The sequence below is a fragment of the Dromiciops gliroides genome, chromosome 1, assembly GCF_019393635.1.
Source record: "Dromiciops gliroides isolate mDroGli1 chromosome 1, mDroGli1.pri, whole genome shotgun sequence".
Classification (NCBI taxonomy): Eukaryota; Metazoa; Chordata; class Mammalia; order Microbiotheria; family Microbiotheriidae; genus Dromiciops; species Dromiciops gliroides.
In genome coordinates, this window is record NC_057861.1 from 59,878,519 (window position 1) to 59,901,485 (window position 22,967).

The 22,967-nt window shown below is 45.1% G+C and overlaps 1 protein-coding gene across 3 annotated transcripts in view; it reads right to left on the bottom strand.

Moving 5' to 3' along the window:
• Window positions 1-670: 670 nt before the first annotated feature.
• LOC122735786 (cytochrome P450 4F3-like) overlaps window positions 671-22,967 on the bottom strand; it is a 43,925-nt gene continuing 21,628 nt past the window's right edge. For all 3 annotated transcript variants that reach the window (XM_043977567.1, XM_043977566.1, XM_043977568.1), the window contains 12 exons: window positions 22,612-22,828; window positions 12,477-12,621; window positions 7,916-7,969; window positions 7,368-7,495; window positions 6,708-6,829; window positions 5,332-5,602; window positions 3,163-3,229; window positions 2,750-2,879; window positions 1,703-1,836; window positions 1,508-1,572; window positions 1,209-1,291; window positions 671-995 (listed from right to left, as the gene is read on the bottom strand). In XM_043977567.1, the coding sequence (XP_043833502.1) occupies window positions 791-995; window positions 1,209-1,291; window positions 1,508-1,572; window positions 1,703-1,836; window positions 2,750-2,879; window positions 3,163-3,229; window positions 5,332-5,602; window positions 6,708-6,829; window positions 7,368-7,495; window positions 7,916-7,969; window positions 12,477-12,621; window positions 22,612-22,827 (1,620 nt within the window). In that variant the 5' untranslated portion in view covers window position 22,828 and the 3' untranslated portion in view covers window positions 671-790. The remainder of the gene's footprint in view (window positions 996-1,208; window positions 1,292-1,507; window positions 1,573-1,702; window positions 1,837-2,749; window positions 2,880-3,162; window positions 3,230-5,331; window positions 5,603-6,707; window positions 6,830-7,367; window positions 7,496-7,915; window positions 7,970-12,476; window positions 12,622-22,611; window positions 22,829-22,967) is intronic.

Below are 22,967 nucleotides of genomic sequence, written 5' to 3' on the forward strand. Positions count from 1 at the left end.
CCAGAGTCTGGGCTGGCATAAGATTTTGCAGTCTTGTGTAAGATACTGCTGCTAGGTATTGTGGGATAAATCAGCCCTGGGGTATGTGGAAATAGGTTTGCCTGTGCAGCAACAGTAGAGGCGTTAGCATGGAGATTCAAGGCATAGAATCAGAATGAGTTTGAGAGAAGCAGCCACGTGTGCAAGGGAGGGGGTATGATGGAAAGATTGCTGGCTTGGGAGTCAAAGGGCATTGATTCAAATTGTGCTTCTGACACTTAGTCATCTTGTGACTTGAGCACATGACATAAGGGTGATGTCATGACTTGCATTGAATTGGATTTAAGTGAGGGAGGGCTGTGCAAGGTCACCAATCTCCCTCGCTCCTCCAGAGTCATCTGAGTCTAGGGGCAAGATATAAATCAGGACGACTGGAGATGGCCCTGGATGTTTGAGGCAATTGGGGTTAAGTGACTTGCCCAGGGTCACACAGCTAGTAAGTGTCTGAGGTGAGATTTGAACTCAGGTCCTCTTGACTCCAGGGCCAGCACTCTATCCACTGTGCTGCCTAGCTGCCAGCCATCTCTTTTTCTCCTTCCAGAGCCTGTGGCTAGAAACACAGAGTCCTGGCTTCTCTCTTCTTCCCTATTCTCTCGTCCTCTAGGCAAAAGACACCAAGTGAAAGCCAATATGTGGCATGTTGAAGTCATTTTATTTAGACGAATCATAATCAAGGGAAGGGTGGCTGGAAAGGCAGGTAGAGAGCAGGCTTCCATGCTCAAAGGCAGAAGGATATGTCCAGCCATCATTCCTAAGGGGCTTCTGACGGCTTTGTCTCAGGGCTGGAAGGACCCAACAGTGGCTCCACCTTGAGCCACAGACCATTTTCTGCTCTGAGAATCAGCTCTGGCTTCCTTCGGACTGGACGTTTATCAGGGAAGACTCGGAACCTCAGTAGGGTAAGGGCCAGCGCGACCTTCATCTCAGACATGGCGAAGTTCTGGCCAATGCAGTTCCTGCTCAAGGGAGGAGGGCTTGGCAATTCCCAGACTTTGACCCCAGGCTGTACCTCCCATACTGAGATTGCGCCTTCAACTCTCTTGATGGGGACATGGAAACCCTTGATGGGCATAGCTCCCCACACTTACCTGGAAGGGGTATAAACATCCCCTGGGGTGTTCAGAGAGAGAGAGGTCAGGGTGGAGGGTGGGGGAAGGGAATCAACTCACCTGGGTCCAGCTGAGAAGGGTATAAAGGCCAGGGGTGAAATCTTTTTGGAGTTGTTGATGTCAAAGCGATATGGGTCATAAACCTGGGTGTTGACAGGTTCTGGTTCAACCTGGGCACACACTCTCCTTCTTGCCCAGGATACAGCTAGACATCTGGGGTAATCAAAGCTGCCCTTTGCCTGCCTTCAGGCTTCCCGTGGCTTGTCTTACAGTGGATTCCCACCCCCTTCCCATGAATGTCCCAGTTCTCCAGCCCTCACTAGCTCTGGGGTATTTCTGTGGAGGGTTGACAGAGATACCTCAGGATTGGGCCACACAGCAGGGTTATAGTGAGTTCCAACAATGCTGACCAGGCAGATGTTTCCTGTTGGCCAGAATAAGAGAAAGCCTACTAATGTAGCTTACAAACTCTACCAACCTCCCAAATGGGCCGGAATCATGAGCCTTCTTCTACCCCTCCCTCATGCCTTGGTGTGTGCCCCTGGCAAGTGAACCTTTAGGAATGATCCGCCCGTCGGGCAACTGGATGTCCTTGGTGCAGCAGCGGGAGACCACGGTAACTGGTGGGTGCAGCCGGAGGCTCTCTTTGATGCACATGGTAAGGAAGGGCATCTGGGACAGATCATCCCTGGAGAGAGAAACCCTGTCAGCTCTAGCAAAGTAGAGAGGACAAAAATCTCCTCCATTGACAGGAAGGACAGAGGGGACAATGTTAACATCTAAAACCCTGATAATCAGAGGTTGAGGGACAGGCAAAGTCCATGGGATCCTGATACTCAGTAACCATGAAGCCCTAGATGTCAAAAACTATGTGAAGGGGGTGGCAGAAAGCTCTGAGTCCGGACTTTGATAGCCAGAGGTCACAGGGTTCTTACATTCCAAACTTTGGAGGTTGCTGATGGGACCACTGCTAAAGAAGAGAAAATTGGGGGAGGGGAGTACAGGAGTACAGTACAGTAGAGTCAGGTCTTGGATATAGCATTCTCTCAGAGTTTGGACTAGAAAATAGCTAGAAAAAGTTCACCAGAAACCCAACAGGAACTTGGGAAACCCACACCTTTGGGGAAGAACACTGAGCTGTAGCCCAATGGAGCAACAGGGTGGCCTCGGTGTCTCTGTTCCTAGGGGTTCCTCCCAGGGATGTGGTGAGGTGCAAATGAGTTAATGGATGTAAAGCACTTTATATAGCACTTAAAATGCTATATAAATCTAAATTGTTGTTATTATTATTAGCCTGTAGTCACCCAGTCTTCAGCATGGTTATTACTTCATTCCTTGAGCCTTGTACTGTACTCTTGCATGTACACACTCTTTTAAGTTTATTCTGCATCAGTAACATTTTCTCCATCACTTTCTTAAGTGTAGATGGTCAACAAAACAATAAATCAAGCCCTGATGTGTAAGGATTGTTGGCTTCTGATGCTGGAAATTTAACAGTGAGCTGTTATAAAACAGAGCTGGCTCCAGCACACTTATTCCCTTCCCCCACCCTGCCCCCCACACCCCCCTGGGTTCCATTTTTACTGTCAGACCATACTGACCACTCAATCTCCTCTGGCTGACGCCCCCTCAGGAGTTCCTGTATCTCCTGGCGGCAGCGGTCCTGGTGTTCCTGATGCTGCGCCAGGTTGTAGAGGATCCAAGAGAGGCCACTCGCGGTTGTATCATGGCCTAGTGTGTGGGAAAGAGGGAGGAAGAGAATTCCAGAGAAGTCATTTGAGGCAAGAGCAGAGCTCATCATGTGTCAGGGGGAAGAGCATCTCCATCTCCCCAAGATTAGTCTCTTCCCCAGATCTTAAACCTGTGTCATGGGATTGGTGAAACACCCTCCAGGCTAACCCTAGTCCAAGCAAGGGTCAATGGAGCTGATATCAAGGGTAAGATGCAAATGGAAAATGCTAACTCTTTCTCAAGGACCTTCAGCCCTGCCCCTTGTGTCCCATTCAAAGCTCACCTTCAAACATGAAAGTGTCAGCTTCTGCCCGGATGTCCTTGTCTGACAGAGTCTTTCCATCTTCATCCTAGAACAGGTCCCTGCCTGTGAGTTCTTGGCCCCTTCCCTTCCACTGATAGGACCTGCTTAGATGCTCTAAGGCAGAAACCTCCAACCCTCTTTACCTAGAACTACTCCCTTAGGTGGCACAGTGGAAGAACATGGTACTTGGAAGTCAGGAAGACCCGAGCTCAAATCTAGCCTCAGACACTAGCTCTGTGACTCAGGGCAAATTACTTAACCTCTCTCTCTGCATCAGTTTCTTTCTCTATGAAATGGTGATAATAACTAAAAGGTTGTTGTAAATGTCAAATAAGTTATGTATAGAGGACATATTGCCACAGAAGAACCCTTTGATAAACCTAAAACTAATCTCCATAATTCCTATGGTACCTAGAACCAACCCCCCCCCCACCCGACCATGAATATCTCCTAATATATCTAGAATCTCAGAACCTTCCCAGATGAAAATAGGTAAAACCACTGACATGCCATTGCAGAATCCTAGAATTAGAAGAGACTCTTGCCCAAAGTGTAAATATTCTCTGTTTTTAGAGACCTCCCAAAACTTTTGGGTCTTTCTAGCATATTTAAGATCCCTTGGTAAATCTAGAAACAATCATAGATTCTCCAAGGTATACCTAGAATTGGAGAGACTTCCCTAATATAGCTAGAAATAGCCTCAGGAAACCCTACCACCACCTTCTCTCTCCTTCCCTTTTTCCTCTCTCTCTACCTCCCTCTTTCTTCTCTCTCCTTTTCTTTCTTCTGTCTTACCTCTCCTTTCATTTCTCCTCTCTCTCATTTATATTTATATCTTTATCCTCCTTTCTATATCTTTATCTCTTTATCTATATCCATCAACCATATCTATTTGTATCTATCTACCTACCTATTTCACCAGAAACTCCTCTGATATAAGGAGAGCCAAAACAGAGATACATTTAGATAAAACTAGACTGTGTAATAACATGCTGGCATACCTAGAATCACAGGATTACTTTTGGATATGGTGAGAATCCTAGAGATTTCTGTTATATTCTGTTTAGTTGTTTCAGTCGTTCTAACTCTTTATTTTTTACTTTTTTATTTTTATTTTTGCAGGGCAATGAGGGTTAAGTGACTTGCCCAGGGTCACATAGCTAGTAAGTGTCAAGTGTCTGAGGCCGGATTTGAACTCAGGTACTCCTGAATCCAGGGCCAGTGCTTTATCCACTGTGCCACCTAGCTGCCCCCCCCCGTTCCAACTCTTTATGACCCCATTTAGGGTTTTCTTGGCAAATATACTGGAGTGATTTGCAATTTTCCTCTCTAGCTCATTTTACAGATGAGTGACTTGCCCAGGCTCACACAGCTAGTAAGTATCTGAGGCCAGATTTGAACTCAGAAAAATGAGTCTTCCTGACTCCAGGTCCAGCACTCTATGCCACCTACCTTCCCCTTTATACACCTAGCTACACCTAGAATCAGCCACAGTTATATTTCTGGCTTCATCTGAAATTGGGGAAATTCTCTTCATACACCTAGAACCAAGGAGATTTCTTCATTTTTACTAGAACTAGTCATAGAGATGCATCTAGGTATATGTAAAACCTCATAGACCCTGCTAATAAACAAAAAAAATCAGTAAAGGGGTAACTTTTTCACTCTAGCATACAGAGAAATGCATATCCTCTTCCTATATACTCAATATTCTGTATGATTTCACAAAAGTGTAGGTTCCCTAGGGAAGATAGTTTTTGAAGAAGATGGTGACAGGTGGCTTTCTCTTGCTCTCTCTCTCTCTCTCTCTCTCTTTTTGCAGGGCCATGGGGGTTAAGTGACTTGCCCAGGTTCACACAGCTAGTAAGTGTAAAATGTCTGAGGCCGGATTTGAACTCAGGTACTCCTGAATCCAGGGCTGGTGCTTTATCCACTGCACCACCTAGCTGCCCCAGGTGGCTTTCTCTTATTGGTCAAAACTGCATCCATTCAATATTGCATTCTAACTCTGATATCTAAGGCTATGCCTCTCCCTCTGCCTAGGTGCTTTATTCCCTTTATATATTCTCTCCCTATCTATTTTAGGACCCCCACAATGCTGTCATCTCTCTCCTCCCATTCCCCCTCTCCAACTTTTCCAATACTCACTTTGGCCATCAGGAGGACATCTATGAAATCGATGGTCTTGTTTTTGCCCTTGTTCTTGAGGAAGGCCTCAGGACCCTCCTGGCTGAGGATACGGCGTCGGTCCTGGATGACAGCATTTGAGAAATCATGCACCAGACGGCAGGTACGGGAGAAATGTCTTCCTTGGCTGGTGAGATAGTACACGGCATCCCAGTATAGAAGTGGCTGATGGTAACGCTTTACCACAAGGGAACTCAACTCCAGGATAGCTGAGATGTAGGCACTTGGCTTCCTGATGAAAGCATGGGGCTCAGAGTCAGGGTCCAGGTTCAGCAGGGAGATTACCCCGACCCCTCACACTCTACATAGCCCAGAACAATTTCTATAATTTCCTTCTAAACTAGTTCACAACCCACCCACCCCCCACCACCCACCCCTGCCAATTGATTAGTAGAGAGTGTAAAAGGACTTCCCCAAGGCCTGGTTGATCTTGGTGCCTAGAGAGAGAAGAGGGAAGTCTGGGACAAGAACCAAGTGGGGGGGCAGCTAGGTGGCACAGTGGATAAAGCACTGGCCCTGTAGTCAGGAGTACCTGAGTTCAAATCCAGCCTCAGAAACTTAACACTTACTAGCTGTGTGACCCTGGGCAAGTCACTTAACCCCAACTGCCTCACTAAAAAAAAAAAAAAAAAAAAAAAAAAAGAACCAAGTGGAGTGGCTGACAACTTGGGCTAACACAAAAGGATGAACTGTGTCACTAAACTGTGGAATAAGAAAGGCAATAGTTTGGTCATAATCTTGAGGATCACACTGGACCACACCCAACACATAAAAGATGGAAGAAGCAGTTATCAGGGGCTGGAGACTAGTAAAAATAACCTTGCCTGTGCAGAACTGAGAGTTCTGGAGAGAGCGAGACACAAATGGGAGCAAAATCCCGTCTAGGTAGAGAGGTAGGGTGGCCAAGAGTAAAGCCACTTTAGAATATGGCTAATAAAAGATGATGAATGCAGTTATCATCTCATATGGGGGAATATGGTAGAGGAAAAACTGAGTTTACAGGAAGCTTGGAAGAAAATTCATTTAAACCAGATCATCTTGAGAGTACTTAAAGATAAAACCAGAAGTATGACAACAGATTAAAAAATACAAAAAGTTTGTCAAGATTTACATAGCATGGGTTTCTCTATCAGTGACAGAACTACTACATCTAGATATCACATTTAAACCTCACAATTCTTGACATGTTGCCTGATGGAGTGAAAATGATGTTAAAGAAAACAAAGATGGCGCAAGCCCTCTGCTCTGGCATTCCCCCTTCCCCTACTGCCTGGGGCTTCCGTGTCCTCATCTCTAGGTTCTGGGTCCTCGGAGTTGAAGGCTAGGCTGAGACTCACTCCTGGCAGTTGCTGTTGTGGCTGAAGATGCATTTCTGCAGGCTATCCAGTGTCATGAGGCTTATGTGTTCAAACATGTCCAGTTGATTGTTGCCCTCAGCACACAGACGCCTCCACTTTGCCTGAGAGAGGGAGAGAGGGAGTTTGGTGCCCACCTTCTTCCAGGTCCTGACACTTCAGGCATCCAGAGGGAGCAAGTGGGGGATCCCTGTTTGCCATAGGGAGAATGGCAGGGCCATGAGTCACATTGAGAATTTGCCATTGGGATGAAAAGATCCTCAGGAAATGATAGCTAGTCCCAGCTCTGCCACTGAAACACTGTGTGACCTTTGGAAAATGACAACACCTCTCTGGGTCAGATCTTCGTTCCTCATCTGTAAAATCAGGATAATCAGTACTGCCCTCCATACCTCCCAAGATATTGGGAGGAGATGAAGTCATGGGACCCGCAAGGTCCTGGAAGAGGCTCCTGGATGATGGTGACCATGGGCTTTGCCTCTCAGCCCCAATCCCATTACACTCTAACCAAGAAAACATGGATGGTGCTAGGGGCTCCGTTGTGCCTATTAAGGCCAGACTGGTCTAGAAGGGAGTTCACTTTGTGCAGGCTCAGTCCAGGATGGATTCCCTCCCACCCTTCCCCATCTCCCTTGGGCTCACATGCATGATGTCTGCACTGTGGTTGAAGATCTGTACATAGGGCTTGAGGATGTCAAAGTGAAATGCTGGGGTCAGCATGCGCCGGTGCCGGCTCCATTTTTCTCCTTTACTCAGCAGAAGCCCATCCCCTGGAAGAAAAAACAGTAGTAGGGATCAATCCCCAAGTCTCAGGCCTCAATCCTGTCTCCCAACCCCTAGGACCAGATGCTCAGTCCTCATCTCGGTCCTCCATTCTCTCTCCCAACTCTTAGCCCTAACCCAATCCCAAGTCCCCAGACACTAAGTCCCCCATCCCAAATTCTCTATCCCTCAACCCATATACCCCCCCATCCCAAACTAGGCCTCCTTTTCCAGAGAGTTTTGAGTCCCTAAGCTTCACAAATGCCAATATTCAAGCCCAATTTCCTCCAAAAAACAAGGACTTTAACCTAGTCCTCCATTGCTTCAAACACTCATATCCATTCCTTAGTCTTCCTGACCAACCCAACCCATCCTCTACCTCCTGACCAACGACTTCTCCCCAGATCCTATTCCTACACATCACTCACCTAGCCAGTGTTCCAGGAAGCCATAAAAGACTTTGTCCTTGGGTGCAATCATGGCTGTAAGAGGGAGATATATCCTTCAGAGGCCTGATGTGACTCTTACTGGGGATAAGGGAGATAGTGAGGCAGAGGGCAGGGGAAGCAAAGTAGAGATAATATTCTGGCCAGATACACATAGCTATGCTGAGTAGACACAACTTAAAGAAGGCCTCAGACGTGGTGCAAAGAATTCTGGGTATGGTCCAGACTTGACCCACCATTGCCCCAACATAGCCCCAACAAGGTATCAGGTACCACCCATCCCAAGACATGGACTATACACATTCTTGACATGAGCCAAGACAAATTTTGGATTGATGTTTTGAGAGGGTGCTATCCCTCCCAAAAATATGACTCAGAAACTCACTAAGTCAAGGTCTAGACATATCCTAGACATGACCTAGGCATTCCCCAAGATTTGCCCCTATAGGTAGCCCCAGACATATACTTAGGACACAGGCTTAATCATGGACTTAGACACAGTGCACAGATGGCCATGGCCATGACTTGGGTACTTTCTTCTCCCCAGCTTTGAACTTCTGATTTCATTGGTGTGGGAAATCTCTATTGTGAAAGGTCTAGACCTCAATGTATATCTTCTACTCATCTGAAACTTAGGGTCTTAAAGTTATCTGAGGCACTAGGAGGTCAAGTATTTTTCCTATGATCACATGGCTAGTATATGTCAGAGACAATATATGAATCCAGGTCTTTCCCACTTCAATGGCAGCCCTCTATTCATTATGCCAGGCTGCTCTCATGCCCTAGATATGGTCCTAGGGATTGCTACACATAGGACAAATCTCCCTCCCCGTCCCAGTCCCAGTCCCAGGCCTTGAGAGATAATATCTGTAGATATGTGGTCCAGAATTCTATATAGTCCCAATAGGGTATCAGTGCCTCCCCCACCAACCTATGGCACATAAGACATGACCTAGAGATAGCATTGAGATAAGGGCCAAGTGTCCCATATAAACATGATGCCTATATCTCCTAGCCTTGACTCTAGATGCAACTCTGGAAAAACATTCTGGATACAAATTTAAATATAGCCCAGAAATAGCTCTGGACACAAAGTATATGACGTCATCGGGATAGCCTAGACATGCCCCCCCAAAACCTGGCAGCAGCATGGCTCATATATGAGCCCAAAATATGACTTCCAAACATGGTACCATGAAGCCCATATATAGTCCTGGACAGCTTGGGATACGGTCTCAACCATACCACCCATCCAGCTCAGATGCAGCTCAAATACACCCTGGATGTGGCCCTAGGAAGCTCCAAATACAACACCCAGCCCAGATGTGGTCCCATGCAGCCAGAGACCTGCACCCAGAAAAATCCCAGATGTAGACCAGACAGACCCAGGGCCTAGAATGCAGCTGGCTGAAGGAGTGAGATCCATGGAAGTCCAGATAAACAGGAGACAAGGTTGCCTTAACCAACATTCTCTATTCCTCTGCTACTTCTGGAGCCTGACTGGAAAGGTTTCTTGCAAGGGGAAATGGGGGAGGGAGCAAGAAGGAGGGAAGTCAGGAGGACTGGCTTGATGTAACTGGGGTGGAAGATGAGTATCATGGGGCACCAGGCCCCTACCCACCAGCAGCACACATTCTTGAAGCTGCAAACCAGAGCCTGAGTGTAGAGCAAACCTTTTTCAGAATGATGTGTCTCAGGGAAGAATGGAAAGAGAGCAGTTCACCCCTGAGGAGGCAGGAGGAACAAAGAGCCATTGGGACAGAGGGGCTGACTGGAGTCTGAAGTCACTCTCTTCTCTTTGTCCAATATCTCCATCCCTCTCAACCCTGTTTGTTCCCTTAGAAAAAAGTCGGGGCAGCTAGGTGGTGCAGTGGATAAAGCACCGGCCCTGGATTCAGGAGGACCTGAGTTCAAATCCAGCCTCAGACACTTGACACTTACTAGCTGTGTGATCCTGAGCAAGTCACTTAACCCCCATTGCCCTGCAAAAAAAAAAAAGAAAGAAAAAAAAAAGAAAAAAGTCCCCAGAATGTGCCCTCCCATGAAGCTATGAGACACAGAGTCAAGAAGAGAAAAGGGGAAACTGAAGGAGATTTCCTCCACCTGTGGAGTGAGGGAATATACAGACCTTGAAAGAACTAAGTAGAACAATTTGAGGGGGAAGGAATGTTGGGTATCTGGACCCTTACTTTTGTCTGAAACATTACTTTTGCTTTGACAATGACCCAAACAAGTTCATCGGATCATAGGACCCTAGAGATGGAAGGGACTTCAGAATTGCTTAGTCATTTTCAGTTAGTATGCAATTCTCTGTGACCCTTTTAGGGATTTCTTGGACAAAATACTAGAGTGGTTTACCATTTTGTTCTCCAGCTCATTTTACACATTAGGAAACTGAGGCAAACAGACTTAAGTGACTTGTGTAGGGTCGCACAGCTAGTAAGTGTCTAAGGCCAGATTTGAACTCAGATTTGACTCCAGGCTTGTCACTCTACCCACTGTGCCACCTAGCAGCCCACTTCAGAATTAGAATCCCATAATTTTCCAGATGAGGGAACTGAGGCCAAGAAAGGTTATACAACTTGCCCAAGTGTACCTAGGGAAAAGCATTTGAGACCAGAGCCCCTGACTTCAGAGGCAGTGATCTTTCCCCTATAATTGACTGACTCCCCCCAGGCACACCACAAAGGGCATGCCTAAGAGCCCTAAATTTGCCAGTTAATAATCTGAGAATGGGGGCAGCTAGGTGGCGCAATGGATAAAGCACCAGCCCTGGATTTAAGAGGACCTAAGTTCAAATCCGGCCTCAGACACTTGACACTCACTAGCTGTGTGACTCTGGGCAAGTCACTTAAGCCTCATTGCCCCCCACAAAATAATAATAATAATAATAATAACAACAATAGAATAAACTGGTATCCATGCACACGCTCCCCAATGCTGACCTACAGATATAGGCTAGACTTGTGACTGCATGAGTATAGAGAGCTCCCAATGAGGAAACTTCATATAGCTTGGCCCCTCGTAGTCTTGGAGAATTCATTACCTTGCTATCAAGTGTTAAGTGACACATGGCAAGTATCTAACTGAAGTGGGACTTGAACCCATGACTTCCTGACTCCCTGACCACTCTGCTATCCTGTCTCTCACATATACAGGGGCTCAATGACAAATCATTTGTTTACATAGCAGTTCTGTCCCCCAAACTGGGCAGCTATGGCCCCCCGTCCCTGACTCAGCTCTGAACAAACCTTTGGAAGGATGCATCCCACAGAAAACACAACCTGTTATTATGCTCATTTTACAGATGACAAAACTTTCACTTTAGGAGAACTCTGACTGTAAAGAAGTTTTGTTCCTGATGTGGAGCCTGAATTTACGTATTTGTAACTTCCACCCATTGATCCCTTTCACAAGACAGCCCTTCCTATACACAGAGAAAACAGCTGTATGTTAGCTCTTCTTCTTCTCTTCCCTAGTTCCTTTGACTAATCATATCATCACAGGAATTCCAGGCCTTTCATCCTTTTGGTTGTCCTCCAGCTTATCAATGCCCTTCCTCAAATATGGTACTCTGAACTGAACACAATACTTGAATATGGTCCAACAATGGCAGAGTCCTTGGTTGGCACAGTCCAACCAAGCTGAACCATTTTCCCCTAGTCTTGGATCTCATGTCTCCCTCGGTGTGCTTGAAATCCCATTAGCTTTCTTGGCTACCATATTACAGGACTGATTTTTTTTTCAGATTAGCTTCTAGGTAGCCATGCCTCCCCCTCTCGTACTAGTGACAATGGATTTTTGATCCCCAATATTATCTGATCCCCATTAAATTTCATCTCATTACCTTCAGCCCAATATTCCTGTCTGTCAAGATCTTTTTGAATCCTGATTGTCATCTGTCTGCATTCAAACTCCATCCATACTGGACTTTGAACTGTTCCCACATCTAGCCCCACTTCCTTCTACCAACATGCATCCCTGTAGTTTGTCCCATGTATCATGAACACATTCCTTCCTGACACCCATCTTTCTTTCTTTTGGAGGCTGCCTTTTCTAGGCCTTCCCTGATCCTTTCAATGAAAGGTGATTTCTCCATCCTTAATTGTTCTTAGAGCACTTTGTCTTTCTCCTCCCTCTCCCTCCCCATATCTATGCTGCCATCTCTAAGGATGGTATCACCCCTTTCTCCCATTTCCCCTACCTCTCATTAAACAAGGACTTTATTCTCTTTGAAAGGAAGCACCTTATCATTTTTATTTATAGGAAAAACATAGGTCTGGACCTCATACATCCCTAATAAGCTATTATTAGATTGAATTGAATCAAATATAAGGTAGACGGGCCATTTTACAGATGAGGAAAATGAAGTCCAGAGATGTAATGAAACTTGCACACAGATTAGAATAGGAGCTGAGACTGGGAACAGGACCTGATGCACAGTCTGTATTTGTTCCCCTGGATCCTCTCTCTGTCCTCAGGCCCCCTCCCAAACCAAGGTCTCCCTTTCCAAGTTAGGCTCATAGAAAACCAAGGGCCATACCTGAGGCCTTAAGCAAGGGGGAGAAGACTTGGGGATGGAAGAGTCTGACCACGGGAATGAATGGCCCCGACCACCAGATGTGGACATCCCTGTACAGCTGGCTCAGCTTCTGAATCTTGCGCAGACCCTCTTCAGTAGGGGGGGCCTGGGGACAACAAGCAGGGGTTAGAAACATAGACATGAGGGAGCCAGAACACCTTCACAGAGCTCCATCTACCAGCTACCACCTGGATACTCCAGATCAGAGATCAGGCTTGCTGAAGTGGAGCTCTCCTTTGCTGCTTTCCTGACCCTCCCATTTCCCTTCTCTTACTTCTTGTCTCTCACTTCTATTGTCTTTCCCTTCCCCTTCTTTCTCCTCTCTCTTGTTCCTTACGGGCATCTAGGAAATGCCACAGTGCACAGAGTGCGGGCCTGGAGTCAGGAAGGCTCATCTTCCTGAGTTCAAATCTGGCCTCAGACACTTTTGAATTACATCACCCTGGGATAGTCACTTCACCCTGTTTGCCTCAGTTTCCTTATTTGTAAAAGAAGCTGGAGAAGGAAATGGTAAACCACTTCAGTATCTTTGCCACATGGGGTTAGGAAGAGTCAGAGATGCCTAACCGCAACAACTTTTTAGTCCAGACATCAGTGTGGATCTATATGATCAGAATATTGACCTGAGCCTCAATCTGCTGGGAAAACATGTCCCTCCCCGCTGATGTGCTGTACTTCAATGGACCCTAATCACATAAATGGAGTATAATGGAGTCTATCACACAACCTTTTCTTATCTTTTTCATTTTGAAGTTCTTCCATTTTTTTTTATTTCCTAAGAAGAAGACCAGCCTGTACCTTGGGCAAAGATAATAAATACTCTATGAAGGTCCATGCAAATTCACTTAGCTCTCCATACTTTATGAAAGCAAGATTCTCCATCCTTTGTCACTCTTGCCAATTACTCTTATGAATCCAAAGTCCAGTGGACCTTCCTGGGCTAGGGTGTGGAGAATAAAGAGGAAGACTGAGGTCCTCTCTCTCCAGCAAAGGGGCCCCACAGAGCCTTATGCTAGCATATTCCTCCTCCACAGTTCCTCTCCCAATGCTTAGTCTCCTCCACTGGGCTCCAAGCCCTCAAACTATAGTCGTATGTGGGCTGGAAATCCCCATGGTATTCTCCTTTCTCTTTTTCTCTTGATCTCAGGGGTCCTTTTCCATGATTAATACCACAGTCTCAACAATTCTATTTTCAACATGAATCTTTCTACTTCTGGAAATTAGAAATTCTTTCTATTCCACTACCACTTTTTTGTTCTTTGGAAAATAGTGGCCTTTGGGACCAAAGGAGGCACTGCTCCTCTGAACCTCCATCTACATCTTCCATCTTTCCATTCAACACACTCTCTCTCTCTCTCTCTCTCTCTCTCTCTCTCTCTCTCTCTCTCTCTCTCTCTCTCTCTCTCTCTCTCTCTCTCCTTGATATTGGATAAGGTTTAATAGCTGCCTTCTCAGGCCTGCTCCCAGGACGGGGAATGAGGACATCCTGGAACCATTCCCAAGTCCATCTTCAGCAGAATAAGGTTCACTTTCCTCTGACAGCCTATCCCCATTCTTGCCTAGAAGGGACTGGGGAGGCAGGGACTTTTCAGGCACGAGGGAAAAGGGTGGCAATAAAAAGGGAAGAAGAGGAAAAGGAGGGAAAGGAGATGGATAAGGACAAGGAAGAGGAAGAAAATGTGACTGAGAAACCTTAAGGAGAAGGATGGAATCAGGAAAGCCATTATGTACAGGATGGGAAAGCAGAGGGTATTGAGGGATGATACTGGAGAGGAGATTTGAGATATTATTAGAAGCAATGAGACAGAGAGAGAAACATATTGACACAAGCACATCAGGTACTTAATATATATTTCATTCAGCTGTTGAGATCTAGAAAGAGGAGACTAAGGAACGAGGATGAAGCTTAAAATCAGGAAGCCCAGATGACTTGACAAGGGGGAGGGAGGACAGAGTATTGTCTGCCCAAGAGTGGACCTCTGGGGATATTATGGGAAGTTGCCACCTCAGGATTGGCCATATGTTATCGCACAATGACCATGGCCCCTGGGGCATCCTGAGGCTGAAGTAAGAGGCTTGATATTGATATAATAATGTTGGTAAAGTGTAAGCAATGGGTGGAAGGGTCCAAGCCATGTTATAAAGGCCTCCCTATAAGCAACCACCAACTGGACGACTTGATGCATTGCCTTCCTCAGAGGGACTGATCTGAATTCAATGCAACAGGGTGGGGAAACCCGCTCCAGGCAGCCTCTAAGAGACTATGAAGCTCTGCACCAGAAAGTATGGCTAAGGAGACCTAAGGGGTGAAAGCAGCGACTTTTCTGGCAGAATCTCCCTCTGTACAACAGGTTAGGCAGCCCTATGTTGTAGAAAGATCCCTGGATTGGGCATCAGAAGACTTGGGTTCTAGTTCTGACTGTGTGACCTTGGACAAGCCCCCAACTAGGTAAAATAAAGGGTTAGTCTAAATGATTTCTAAGGTCCCTTCCATATCTTTTTTTTCCTTTGGCAGGGCAATGAGGGTTAAGTGATTTGCCCAAGGTCACACAGCTAGTAAGTGTCAACTGTTTGAGGTTGTATTTGAACTCAGATCCTCCTGAATCCAGGGCCTGTGCTTTATCCACTGTGCCACTCAGCTGCCCCCCCCCCCGCTCCATATCTAACATTGTATGATTCTATTGGATCTCCTGGAGTACTGGAAATGCAGAGAAATTTTTCCATCTTTAAGTTTCTTACATCCCCACCAAAGGACTATGTTTCATCTTCCAAATGTAGTTTTGTGAGAAGGAATAAAACAGAGCAGAGAGATGGGAGAAGGCATGAAGTAATGTAAAGGACACTGGATTGGAAATCCAAGGGTCACAGTTTAAAGCCTGGCTCTCCTTGCTAAGTGACCCCAGACATGTTACTCTTTAGTAGCAGGTTCCTCATTTATCCATAGATACTGTGTGGTTAGATGGATGTAGAATTGACTGAATTACGTTATCCTGGAGGAAGGTCTCTAGTGGAGGGTCTCAGGGTCCTATTCTTGGTTCATTCAACATCTTTATCTATGACTTGAAGGAAGGCTTTGATGGCAAGCTTTTTAAAATTCTTGGGTGACACAAGGAAAGAGCACCAATACAACAGACAACAGAGTAGGATCCCAATGCTAGAATAAACTGAGCTGAACAAAATTAAATTTAATGGGAATGAATGTACAGGCTTAACCTTTGGTTAAAAAAAAGCAATTAAAAAAAAAGCAATTTCATAATTAGAAGGTGAGGAAGCATGGCTAGACAGAGGATGATCTGAAAAACATCTGGTGGCTTTAGCATCCTGAAGAGCTATGGTAACATGGCAGATCTGATTAGACCACGAAGGGAGTACTGGGCTCATCTCTGGGCAACATATTTTAGAAAGGACATTAATATTAATAATGAATAACAATAATAAAATAGCTAATATTTATATAGTGCCTAATATGTGCCAGGGACTGTGCTGATTGTTTTTTTTTATTTTATAAAATAAATATTATTTTAATAAATTTTTTAAAAGAACATCTATTAATTCACATTCCCTTGGTTTTTTATTCCTGTTTTCCCAAGCTAATCATTCATTCACTCATTAATATCATTATTGAAAGTAACACTACCAGGCAGCCAGGTGGAGCAATGGGCAAAGCAACAGCACTAGATTCAGGAGGACCTGAGCCCAAACCTGGCCCCAGACACCTGACACCCAAGAGCTGCATGACCCTGGGCAAGCCGCTCAACCCTCACTGCCCCGCAAAAAAAGAAAGAAAGAAAGAAAGAAAGAAAGAAAGAAAGAAAGAAAGAAAGAAAGAAAGAAAGAAAGAAAGAAAGAAAGAAAGAAAGAAAGAAAGAAAGAAAGAAAGAAAGAAAGAAAGAAAGAAAGAAACACTAACACTACCTGGCATTTATAGTATGCTTTATGGTTCACAAAGTAAGCACTTTGCACTGACTCTGGGAGGTAGGCAGTACAGATATTACTGACCCCTGCTTTATAGGCAGATGGGTGGCACAGTACACAAAACACTGGACCTGGAATCAAGAAAACATGAATTCAGATCCTGCCTCTGACACTTAGCTGTGTGACCTTTGGCATATCACCCAACCTCTGTCATCTTAAGTTATTTATAAAATAGGGATAATGCTTACCTACATAGTTATTGTGATAATATCTATAAAGCACTTTGCAGAGCCTAAAGTGCTATGTTAATATTGTTGTGCTTATTTTTAAAAGCTAGGGAAACTGGGACCCAGAGAAGTGAAAGTAACTCATTAATGGTTATACAGGTAGTAAATATCAGAACCAAATAACATTCTTTTGACACCAAATGCTGTGTGTTTACCACTAGAAAATGAACTGAGAGACTTCACAAAATAGTAATTTATTTTGTGCCTCCACAATTAAAAACAGCATTCCTTGTGCTCAATTTCATTGGGGCATGTGTCTGTTAGTCTGTTAGTTGCTAAAGACCAACTTAGGTCCAAAGGGCTTTTAAATTTCTGATCCTGATGTTATTGTTGAAGGACCTGAGCTGCTTCAGGGCTGGGTGTGGGTGGGTGGGGTAGTGGTGGGTAGTCACTGAGCCTTCTAAAGAGTATTCCTTGAGGAAAAGATGAAATTGTTTCTGCTATGTTGTGCTCACACACTGGGAACCCTTTTAAGAGAATAAAACCTGTATCCTCCTAAGAAATCACCAGCGAATACTGTTGCACAAACTTTCCAGTAGGAATGCTATCTCAGGGCAGCTAGGTGGCGCAGTGGATAGAGCGCCAGCCCTGGAGTCAGGAGGACCTGAGTTCAAATCTGACCTCAGACACATGACACTTACTAGCTGTGTGACCCTGGGCAAATCACTTAACCCCAATTGCCTCATTAAAAAAAAAAAAAAGGAATTCTACCTCAGCTTTCAAAGAAGTGAACAGCTATTTCTCATTCACATGAGATGTGAAGTTTTAACAACCTTGCAAATGTCATTTTGCCTTTTTATACTTCTCTTGAGTCTTGAGTTTGAATGTCAAATTTTCTTTCTAGCTCTTGTCTTTTCATTAGTAGCGAAATGTTTTATAATTCTTATCTTATTTGATCTTCACAATGACCTGGGAGGCAGGTGCTAATATTATCCCGATCTTACAGATAAAGAAACTGAGATGAATAGAGGTTAAGTAACTTTCTCAGGGTCATAGAGCTAATACAATTTTGAAGCTGGATTTGAACTCAGGTCTTCCTGACCCCAGACCTGGCACTCTATCTGCTTAACCACCTAATTGCCCCAAGGCATTGACAGGGTAGATAGCAACCAGAGCAGGGGTAACCAGTAAAGGGAAAGAAAACCATGCTTTCCAAAGATCAGTTGATGTTTGGTTGGAAAAGAGAGGAGCTAGAGGCAACTAGGTGGTACAGTGGATAGAGTACCGGCCCTGGAGTCAGGAGGACCTGAGTTCAAATCCAGCCTTAGACACTTGACACTTACTAGCTGTGTGACCCTGGGCAAGTCACTTAACCCCAATTGCCTCACCAAAAAAAAAGAGATGAGCTTGGGTGGGGGTGGGGGGTGGGTTAGGAATATGATAACTGTCTTTGAAAGATTGTGAAAGAATGGCTAGACTGAGTCTGCTTGGTTCCAGAGAGTGAACAATAACAATGGGTGCAAGGTATAGGAGGGCAGATTTCAGCTCAGTATACAGAAAAATCTAGAACTGTTTAAAAGTAGAATGGGTGGTCCCAAATGGTCATAAGATCCCCAGTCACTAGAGGTTCCCAGCAAAAGGCTTCTGACAGGAATTTTGTAGAGGATTCATGTTCAAGTAGGGGTTGGCCTATTGAACCATTCATTTCTTTTTCAGCTCTGAAATCCTATGAACTTTGACTATCAGACATTGAAGGTATATTTGACTATGCCCATATCTGTTATTTTACGACTCACATGTTCTCTTCGCTTTAAAGGCAATAAAACTTGGGAGCCTTCCATGGATAGGAGAGAAGGGGAGAGATTTTCTGCAAAGGCTGCACTGGTTATAGAACTGATGGTACTGATTAAATGAGGCAAGTGGTCTATCCCTGGTACCTGGGAAAAGGAGGAGATGGCCCAGATTGAGAAGGCTATCCTGGGGGTTTGACACCAGAAGAAGGCTCCTACAAACTTCCAGGAAATGAGGAGAGTAACAGTTCCAGAGAAGGCTTAGCATTGACAGACTTGGCCACAGAATTTTACAAGGTGCAGAACATGGGTTGGGCCAGCACTTCTATTAAGCTAGTTGAGGCAATAAGGACTTAATGAAGTGTATGAGGCAATTGACCCCAAGCCACATGATCTAACCTTGGACAATTGAGACACTGAGTTCCTCAAAGGGACTGAGCTTAATATCTAAGGGAGGAGGCTCTTTGACCCTGCCCAAGAATCCCCTTCACACCCACATCAAGCTCCTTCTCTTAGCTTGGGCCAAGTTAGACTGTGGTGTAGAGAGGAAACCTCCCAAGACTTTCAGTACCAGGGGGCACCTCAGAAGAGGAAGGAAAAGCCTCCCATCACATCTGTGGCTTTCAGACATGCCTAGAAGTTGACTGGGCTAAATCTTGAGCAATTGCCTTTTTAAAAAACAAGCGTTGGGCAGCTCGGTGGTGCAGTGGATAGAGCACTGGCCCTGCAGTCAGGAGGACCTGAGTTCAAATCCGACCTCAGACACTTAACACTTACCAGCTGTGTGACCCTGGGCAAGTCACTTAACCCCAATTGCCTCACTAAAAACAAAAAAAAACCAAACAACAAAAAAAACAAAAAACAAGTGTTGTATTGATGCTTTAAAAACATTGTAGTTAATTCCTTATAATCTTTCTTTCCCCGCCCCACAACACAACAGAAACTTTCCTTGTTGGTAATTGGTTTTTCCCCTAGATATTATGCAAGACACTTTGGTAGAGTCTTATCACACAGATTCACGAATACGGAAAATTGATAACTGGCCACCAAAGAGGTGTCAAATATATTCCCAACACACACAAGAAATCCAAGAAGGAGGGGAAGGAACAATAAAATATACTGCTCAATGTTCTTTACTAGTTTCCACAGTTAAACCCTTCATGAAGCCATGAAGCATGTTACCAAATCTCTTAATTATCTTAATTAATAAAAGATCTAATTATTTATCAGTAGCAGCTGCTTTTCTTCCTCCCGATACGCGTTAACTCACATAGTTGGTTCTCTCCTATATCAAACTGTACAATCTCCTCATCACTTTCTTCTTCATGCACAAATGTTTTATGGAGGTGCTGGTACAACCAAGTGACAAAACCCCCAACCAATTCAAGTATCTGTTAATACTCCAAACATTTCACATAGGACATAGACAACAAATAGGAAAGGGGCTCAAAGCAAAATGCCTTGGTGCCGCCACCATTGATGCAGACTTCCCAAGCTCAACCAGTCTCTTTCCCTCCTCACCCTCATCACATTTTCTGCCTCTCAACAAATACTCTATTTCCACTGCCCTCTCTCTGTACAGAGGTGTCTCACTAACAAAGAATGGATAAACTTGCCTTCATCACTCCCTGGATTCTAGTTCCCACTCAGCTCTCTAGCAAGCCTGTGGACATGCTTCTACAATCTACCAGTCCCTTCATTAGCTGTTCCCACAGAAAGCCACAGAGGGATCTTTCCCTATAAGCTGCAGATTAGAAGCTCTCTGCCCTTCTCCATTACAAGTTTCCTAATAGGTTGGCCTTGAGAAGACCATGGCATGGCTGTCCAGTTCCCATGGCCTGTCCAACAAATAACTTAGCCACATAAAGTCATAGAATATAGAGTGCCTGAGCTGGAAAAGCTCCTAGAACATGTCAGAACTAGAGAAGAAGACTCTTGGGACTTCTAGAATATAAAATGGTAGAACTCAGGGGAAGGGGGGTCCGTAGAGCATAGAATGTCTGAATTGGAAGGGACCTTAACATTTAAAGAAATTTAGAACTGGAAGAGTCCTTAGAACATTATCAAAGATGAGAAGTATCTTAAAATAAATAGTCAGGAGCATACGGGTGCTTAGGATAGAGAATGTCAGGATTGGAAAGAACCTTAGAAAATAGAATGTAAGGGCTGGGAAGGAACTTGGGATAGAACATCAGAACAGTACAAGACCTTAGAATAAAGAACATATGATCCTACAAGCAACCTTAGGATACAGAATGTCATTATGGTGAAGGACCTTAGAATATAGAATGTCAGATCTGAGAGCATAAAAGTCATTTATGTTGTATTCTCCAGGGCTGGTGTTTCCACAGTTGATGATTAGGGAAATCTCTTTGGTGGGGGGGGGGGACAGCTCCACCTTTAAAAGGGGTCAGGGTCCAACCTACAATCAAACAAATACAAACCAAAGGCTAGTTCAGGTCAAGAGCTGAGTATTCTTGGAGGGTTAGAATTCAGAGTTGAGGTGGAGATGGGAAATTTGAGTCAAGAAGAGCTTTAGCCCATGGGCTAGGTCAAGAGTAAGCAGCATATGGGGGCAGCTAGGTGGCACAGTGGATAGAGCACTAGCCCTGGAGTCAGGAGGACCTGAGTTCAAATCCAGCCTCAGACACTTAACACTTACTAGCTGTGTGACCCTGGGCAAGTCACTTAACCCCAATTGCCTCACTAAAAAAAAAAAAAAAAAAAAAAAAGAGTAAGCAGCATAGGTTGGTTCCTCTTGGCCCTGAGGGGCAACTTTTTGAAGCATTTTAATCATCCTTATGCAAATGAAGAACAGTTATAGTTTACTCAGTTACAGATAAAAATGTAGACTAGACCTATAATTTCATATATAGAGGGAATTCCAGGAGGAGGAAACTCCCTTTACCAATGCAGGTTACCACCTTCTCTGCAACCATCTCAGAGAGATGCCTAGAGCTCTAAGAAATGTAGTCACTCAGTCAGCATCATACAACCAGTATATATCACAGGCATGATTTGAATCCAAATGGCACATAGTAGATATTTTATTAATGTTTATTGACTGAAATTATCTCTGAAAATTCTACCTGTTGCATCTCATTCTGCATTCTGGGGCCAAGCAAAACAAGCTGAATTTATCCAGGTCTCCTGGATCTAAGGCCAGATCTCTGTCTGTCCACTTTGCCACCCTGTCTTTCTTCTCCTAGTTACATAACTAATTTCAGAATCAGGGCCTGAATTAGGTCACCTTTACTCTTTCTCCTCCACCATACTGGTTCAGACTTTGCCCTCAATCTCTATCCATTACAGGGGTTCTCTAGCCTCTGACAAGAAAGCTCTGGCTTGGGAAGGAACCTGGAGGCTAGATAAGAGAAGGAAATAATCGGAAGGGAGCGAATGGCCCAAGGAGTGCTTGATGTCCTTGATCCAGACCCTGAATGACTCTGTGAATCTTTGGACATTCTTGACATTCGGTCTGGGCCCCAAGACTCCTGTACGATTCCACACCACCCTGAGAAGGCAGCCACCTTCCCTATGTTCCCTCGAGACAATTCTGTGGTTGAGCAATTCCATTATTACCCCTCCGAGAGACCTCCGAGAGACAGGATGCTCAGATCATCTAAAGAGAGGCTGTATTCAGTCCCATTTTTCAGCAACTGATTAGCCCAGCCCTTCAGTCATCTGGGTCCATCCACCACCTTAGTCCTCCAAGCTTCTCAGGCTCTTGGCCACCTTAAATAATCGATCTTCTCAGCCCCTGATCCTTCCTCCTCTGTCCTATCACTACTCAAAGCCCTTCCATCCTCCCAAGACCTTAGTATTTCAGCCCTGGGTCATCCTACTCCAAATACCATCGTTAAGGAGTCTTGGAGATTCCAACAATTTCCTCAGTGGCCCATGGACCTCATATTATGCTAGTTCCTCTAGTCTAGGGACCAGAACCTCCTTTACTTCCATGAATTTTGACTGTGTCGGTAGCTTGGTGCCCACCCCCTCAGTACCTCAGCCCATCAAACCTCTCGGTCCTTTAGGCCCCTCAGTCCCTAACCCCTTCATTGCCAACCTCCAGCCCAAATCCCCCCTAGTCCAGTAGTCCCTCTGGTCCTACCATCCTCTCTCTCCACTGAGTCCCCTGTCCCCCAGCCCAGGTTCCCCACTTACCAATCCCAGGTGGCCAAAGAACCAGTTCCTAAGAGGGGGCTGAGGGAAGCATCGAAGCCTCTGGCAGTTGGTATAGTATTGCTGGACACAGGTCAGGCCCTGGATCAGGATCCAGGTGCAAAGAGCCAGGAAGGCCAAGAGCAGGATAGAAGAAACTCCAGACTCCAGGTCTTTCAAGCCCAGATAATGAGAAAGCCACTTGGAAACAGGCAGCATTCTGCAGGAAGAGAGACCATGAGGCAGAGGGAGGATACAATAATAGATGGGCCTTGGGAAATGGGTGAAGGGATGAAGAGGCAAAGAGACCTGGAGAGGGGCCTAAGTGTAGGGAGCCATTTTGGATGGGTTTAAAGAGG